The 6,863-nt window shown below is 44.7% G+C and overlaps 1 protein-coding gene across 2 annotated transcripts in view; it reads left to right on the top strand.

Moving 5' to 3' along the window:
- The window catches only part of ek1 (eph-like kinase 1), a 66,911-nt gene that overhangs the window by 34,997 nt on the left and 25,051 nt on the right, over window positions 1–6,863 (top strand). For both annotated transcript variants that reach the window (XM_031583808.2, XM_031583807.2), the window contains exons 7-8: window positions 1,734–1,896; window positions 3,079–3,187. In XM_031583808.2, coding sequence (XP_031439668.1) covers window positions 1,734–1,896; window positions 3,079–3,187 — 272 coding nt within the window. The remainder of the gene's footprint in view (window positions 1–1,733; window positions 1,897–3,078; window positions 3,188–6,863) is intronic.

Raw genomic sequence — 6,863 nt, 5'->3', positions numbered from 1 at the left:
ACTCCTGAGTGCTCCTTTAGCATCATTAGCTTTAAACAGCTCCCAAAGATCAGGTTCTCTTCCATCAATCAGATGCAGGTTTTTTGCTTGCCAGCCGTTCAGCCAAGGTGGCCCAGGGCTGTTGTGCCGACGGTGCCAGTGGCAGTCAGGGGGGGGGGGGGGGAGGGCAGTTAATGATGATTATGATGTATGCAGGTTATTATGAAGTCTCTGGGTCTGAGATTGAGGCCACAGATGGGCCGGATTGGCAGCGGCAGCGGCTGCTGCGAGAGCTCCGTGTTTGATGTCAGCCATTTGGCTTGTGCCGCACTCTAGCATACTCACCGTAAACACCTCAATTTTTCACCCTCGCCCGGCTGGAGAGGCCCCCAGACAGCGTAGGGACACACAAGATGAGATCGGCCTCCGATGGCACAATAAGAATTAGGGAGGGAATGAGTGAAAATACATCACATTGAAGTTTTGGAGAACAATATGCGATTTTTCCTTTTCTGTATGAATATATGCAGGGGCGTCATGCAACCTCTTCTGGGAGGTGGACACCATTTTAAAAAGCATGGATGCACACACGCACACGCACACGCACACACACATGCACACAGACACACGCACGCACATGATTTAACTAGCTACCACATAGGCTACTGTTATTGATATAATGGACTGTTATTCCTGATACACACATACATACATTGCCTATTTAGTGAGCCAAAATGCAATGTTTCTCAAATAGAAACTACCTAGCCTGTCCACACGTGGGCTAATTAGCCTACTGAAAATGAACAGATGATAAATTGCGGTCCATTAATGGCTGTTTGTCATAATATCAGTTAATTACCCAACCTATCCTAAATCCTGACCTGTATAATCTCTCTAACAAACTGTCAGATAACAACGGGAAAACACTTAATCGTCACCTGTCCACTCTGCATGTCTATGCTACAACTTGCGCTTCACCTTACCTTGCTTTCAGTATATGAGTCAGTGGACGTGATGCCACTGAATGAGGTTTAAATGTCTAATGCATGCACAGCGAAATAGTTAGATGTAGGACTGTATGATTTACGCATGGGTCATTAGCGTGTGGTAGGACATTGGCCTCGACATTCATTTCACAGGGTGTAACTTTTAACAATAGTCATTCACAAGATGAACCCCTTGGACTCTCTATGGTTGGTCCCAAGGTGGGAGATGTGGTCAATAGTTTCCAGTCCACTCTGATGGAGAAATTTTGGTACAAATCACCACTGTTCCAAAGATGATGGTGGTGGTCAGCATTTCTGTCATTTAGTTTTCTCATCCATCAGCTCGTAGCACCCTAGTGATTAGCCATAATAGCATTACCATGTTGTGATAGAGGAGAGGTGCTTGAATGAGCACTAAATAAGAACCAGGTCCTCTGAAGCTAAATGTTAATCGGTGATTGATTCAAAGCCAATCATTGCAATTTGTCCACTCAACACTTGTTTGATTGAGTGTGATGGGTGTGATGGATGAGATTGCCAGGTCAATATCGCCCGTCCCTATTCAATGTAGCCTTTTATCCCTGGTCAGGAGAGAGTAATGTGTATTGACCCTCCTCACCTGATCTATCTGTTTTTCTGGCACACAATGTTCTAAAAGTAATGCTGGAAGGGATGAAAGCTTTTACGTGAACCAAAAAAAAATAACAAAACGGATAGCACTGATTTGAAGTATAGCAATCATTTTCTGGGATATTCTGCCTCACTTAGAACCAACAAGACCAGAACTACACGGTCCTGAAAACCAAGGCCAACGTGATGACAGTGGACGGCCTCAAGCCGGGGACGACCTACGTGTTCCGAGTCCGGGCCCGCACAGAGGGTGGCCATGGCAACTACGGCGGCGAGATCGAGCTGGAGACGAGCCACGAGGGTGAGCAATAGCGTCAGAGATGACCTACGTCTCTCTCTCCGTCCCATCCAATCTCCGTCTCGTTTCATTTCTCCCTGATCCTCTCACTCATCTTTACAATCCTCCTCTTCCTTTCCACATCTTTTATCGCCCCCCCCCATTACTCTCCCTCACATCCATCGTGTGTATGGGCTCAGTGAATCCTCTGTTATGCGGTGGACCGGTGTGTGTGCTCAGCGCTAAGCACAGAGACGCTGCTATTCAGGCATCATTAAAACTCCTCTGAGGACAACAGGAACACATAGATCCCAAACCGCTCTCTCTCTCGCTCTCTCTCTCTCATTCTCTCTCCCTCTCTCTTTGTCTCTCTCACTCTCTCTCTCTCTCTCATCGGTAGACCACTTCAAAAGAGCACCGACCATACAATTAATGCCAAGCATAGCACTCCTCTCTGTCCCATTGTCTCCAACACACAACAGCAGAACAATAATAAGCTCTCGGGAAGGATTTGCTTTCATGCTGCTCAATTCACTTGGATTTAGACGTTTTTTTTTTTTTTTTTTCAAGAGGCCATCTGATTGGGTTCACGCGACAGTTTTCTACGCCTATTAAAAAGCTGTTTATTTCTGGAGGAGTGATACCTCAAGCCAGTAGATCTGATGTCGAGGCTGGGCGGCACACATTCTCAGCACTGTGAAGCATTAATGGCACGGGCTTTTATCTTTTGAGAGAGCTCAATTAGCCCTCCGAGAGAGAGAGGCACATTTCTGCCTGGGTTGTCAACCCTCTACTGATCTATTTGTGAATTGTTTGAAGTTGTAAACATATAGGTTTTTCTGCTCTGCTTTCTCTGTGCTAGTTGTCTTTCTCACCAAAGGCGCCCTACTGTTTCTCCTGCTGTTTTTCCAGACACACTCTCTGCTTTTTGAATTGTCAAGAGGAGAACAGACATTTGAAAAAATTTATATTATTTATATATCATATCACTGGTGGTTACATCATTAACACCATTTGTTGCCATTAGTTGTTTATTGATTTATATAGAGAGCTCTATTCACAATAGACAGTGTCTCAAAGCGCTGGTTTAATGTGATGTTCATGACAAGTGTTGATGTCAATAATCTGTTCTAAGTGGCCATTTAAGTTGTTCTTTGATACATTTTGATCCTAATCTGACTCCTTCTCCCCTGTGCCCTGTTTCAGACATGCTGGCCGTTGGAGACCCCAACCAGTTTACCATCCTGCTTGCGTCCGTCGCGGGGGGCATCGTGCTGCTGGTCCTGCTTGTTGCCTGCTTCGTCGTGAGCGGAAGGTGAGTGGAAGTCAGGTGGAAGTCTCTTCAGCGTTTCAGGAATGGAGGAGATGGCTTGGGGCGACCAATATCGCCTTCCCATCAATACTGCGATAGCTAATGATCACCTTGTGTGTCAGATCCTCAAACAAGCTCTACTCAGTATACATACAGAACATGTGACCAGTGGTCATCTCCGTGCTCAGCATTTATGGATTGGGAGAGTAGCGGATCTGCTCCATGGCGACGAGTCGTTATGTAGGTCATTCGAGGCTGAATGATGTACCTTTGTCAATAAAACAATTTCCTCTCCATCTAATTAACCTCAACAAGGGTACTTAGGAAAAAGCTGACGCGCGACATCAGATGGTGCGGGGGGAGATGTAATGATAGCAGCAGCACATTTGAACAAGCGTTCGCAACGCAGCCAATAGCGTTGATTAGCATGTCTCATAATTTATTTATATGTGGATCTCAGAGGACGGATGTGCAACATTTTGAGAACGAGATGCATGGTACGCTGTGTGTGTGTGTGTGTGTGTGTGTGTGTGTTTTCACAAGGGTGTGGAGGCGTGTTTGGGTGAAACCACACACAATAGATCCCTTCGGAGAGCCTCTGCTCTGGGAGTAGTTTTCTTTCTCCGCTTCGCAAGATGAAAGCGTTGCACTCGAAAGCAGAAAAAGAAAAGCTGCTTGAAAGCGTGCGCGAGGAACTGAAAGAGCAGCGCGCAGGCTAAAAGGAAGAAAGGTCACAAGATAGAAACAAATGAAAAAAACGAGGGCAAGAGCAGAGAAGTGGGCATGGAAAGAGGGCGCTACGCAGAGAGAGAAGCAGAGAGTGTTGTTGGCTTTACCCTTTATATATTTACCACTAGCATTCTATGGCTGGAGGATCATAGGCATCAGATCAATGTTCGAACAGAAGGTTCATCACATTGGCTGTTTATTTCTACTCCTCTCAGTCTGCTGCTGCCACAAGTGTGGAGCCGGTGGATGTATCTGATCTGTATCTATGTATGTGTGTCTGAAGTACCAGACTGTCATACTCAAAGAGGAGATGAGATCCTGTGGGGCATCAGCCATGGGGCATTTTGATTCATTTAATCAATTCTAGATCTGTATTATTCCATGTCTAAACAGCAGAGTGTTGATGGCTGAACATGGATGCACGTAGCTTTCCTCTTTTCTCTTTGGAATGCGGTGTGGAGCCTGTCAGTGTTAATTCCCTCTGATGCATTTCATGAATATAGAGACGGAGCCTGGGAAGTCATGGGAGAGGGCAAACGTAAACACCTCAATCATATGCGGTCCTGTGACACCCACACGCACCAACCAGCTTTGTCTCCAGTCAACCATTTGATGTGTGTGTGTGTGTGTGGGTTTGTGGCCTGCACAGACTGGAAGTGTGCGCTGGAGATGGAGGAAAGGGTACCCTCGGACTACAGAGTACTGGAATTGACAGTTCTAGGGCATCGATTCCAGATTACTCTGTTATAAAAGCTTCTGCCTTGGAAAAAGTCTCTTCTGTACTCGACAATGTCAACTGTATGAGTACTGAGACTGTACTGACACAGCAATGGCTGTGTAAGAAACACTTGGAGTATGTCCTTAGTTGAAACACACCTGTCCAATAAGTCCCTCTGCACTTTGATGACTGATCAAACAAGCATTTATAGAGGTGTTTATGGCTTTTTTCCCAAACCGTAGAGGGTTGAAGCACAGCACATCATTTATTTCAATTTCAGTTCCTTTTAATGTTTTAAGACAAACATAAGACAACTTACCCTGGATAAATAATAGTTAAATAAATAACTCTTTTTATTCCATGTTGGCTTTACTCCTAATTTGAATTTGCCAATGTCTGTTTTGACATCATTCCACTCTGAGTTAGAGTGGCGAATTAATGTTCTGAATCCACATGTTTTGCTATGTGTCTGACTTCACAGAGAGAAACGCATGGGGCTTATTGCAGGATTTAATTACTGAGATGGTCTATCAAACTTCCTTATCAGTTGACTTCATCACTGATGTCAGCTGCAACGACATGTCCTTTGACACCGATGTCCAGTAATGTCTATGAGAAGAAATATTTGTTAGTCGGTACAATGCTCAGATGACATGCCATTCCAAGCCATGATGGGGATTTGCCATATAGGGAGCAATTAAATTGGCCCAAAATGGGGGAGAGAGCGAGACAGAGACCAGCTCAAATGACCATTTGTAATAGAGCATAGCGCTGTAGCCTGTCTCATTCCTGAACATGTACTGGGCACTCATTCCTGAACATGTACTAGGCCCTCATGGCCGGATGCAGACTTGGCCAGCACTCCAGGTAGGCAGGCACCCTTGACTGGACTGATGATATCAACAGATGGCAGGCAGCTCGTCACACTATCTTTTCCTGCTTTCTTGCTCTGTCCCACCATCTTTTTTTTGTTTCCCTTTCCTCTAAAAGCAATTAAAAATATGGCAGCGCTGCGCTAATTAGGCTGGGTGGCCTTGGTCGTCTCTGCAGTCTGCCCCAGCAGGTTTGCCAAATGCCACCAGAAGGCATCACTCACAGGTGTGCGATAATCGGCTCGTAGATGTGCATCATTTGCAAGTCTTAGTTGTATCATTTGCAAGTCTTAAAAGCCGATTAGAGCCAAAGATTTCAGGCTCGCAGTAATTAAGCAATTTCCAGGTATTTTGGTTGGATTTCTCCCAATCTCCTGTTTAATTGTGTATAAAAAAGTTCGCAGGAACAGGCTGGATGTCTCTTCAGTAGGTAAAAAACTGGCCTGATGGGAAAACTGTTTATTTCCTAAAAGGAGAATCTATTTTAGCTGCTCTATATGCATACAGGATCTGTATGACTATGAATATGCATGTGTGTGTGTGTGTGTGTGTGTGTGTGTGTGTGTGTGTGTGTGTGTGTGTGTGTGTGTGTGTGTGTGTGTGTGTTTGTGTTTATGGTGTTTTTTAAGCTCTATCATGCTGGAAGACACACACACACACACACACACACACACACACACACATACACACATACACACCCACTCACTCACTCACACAGAGTGTGAGAGCGAGTCATTTTTCCTCCTATTTCAATTAGCGTAATGAATGCTGACTCCAGGTTTTAAGTCGATGTTTTTAAAACACCTCGCACTGAGGACGGATGGGATTTATGACTCCCAAGGCCTCATCGCTCCCCTCTTTTATAATCACCCAAAAGCCGGTAAATCCATTTCTCATCATCCCATCAGAGAACGACGGAGGTTAAAGATGCATCATTCTCCAGAGACGTCTTTGTTCGCTTCCCTTTTATTTCTCTCTCGCTCTCTCTTTCCCCTTGTTTTCAGTCTCCTCTCATGTTATCTTTATTTAACAGTGACAGTGGACCTATTCAGTGGCTCTTCAACAAAAAGTCCTCCAGTAGCATGTATTATTCTTGTATGACAGCACAGTTCAAAGGGGTCAACTCAATCAAACCATAAACCAGATTTAAAGACATATCAGATATCCACATCCTGAGCGGGCCAATGCCTCTTTCTGTGCAAGTTTTGTTTGTTGAAAAACCATCCAGCGCTCTATACAGCCATCATAAATATTGCATACATTGCTATATGTTCATTACAAAACTGGACCACCACAGGGAGTATTACTTATAGCCATTCAAAAAGCTGTTGTAACCCCCAAACCTGTAAATAATGCATTT

This window comes from Clupea harengus, chromosome 17, assembly GCF_900700415.2.
Source record: "Clupea harengus chromosome 17, Ch_v2.0.2, whole genome shotgun sequence".
In the NCBI taxonomy this organism is placed as follows: domain Eukaryota; kingdom Metazoa; phylum Chordata; class Actinopteri; order Clupeiformes; family Clupeidae; genus Clupea; species Clupea harengus.
This window is presented reverse-complemented; position numbering and strand designations above follow the sequence as displayed.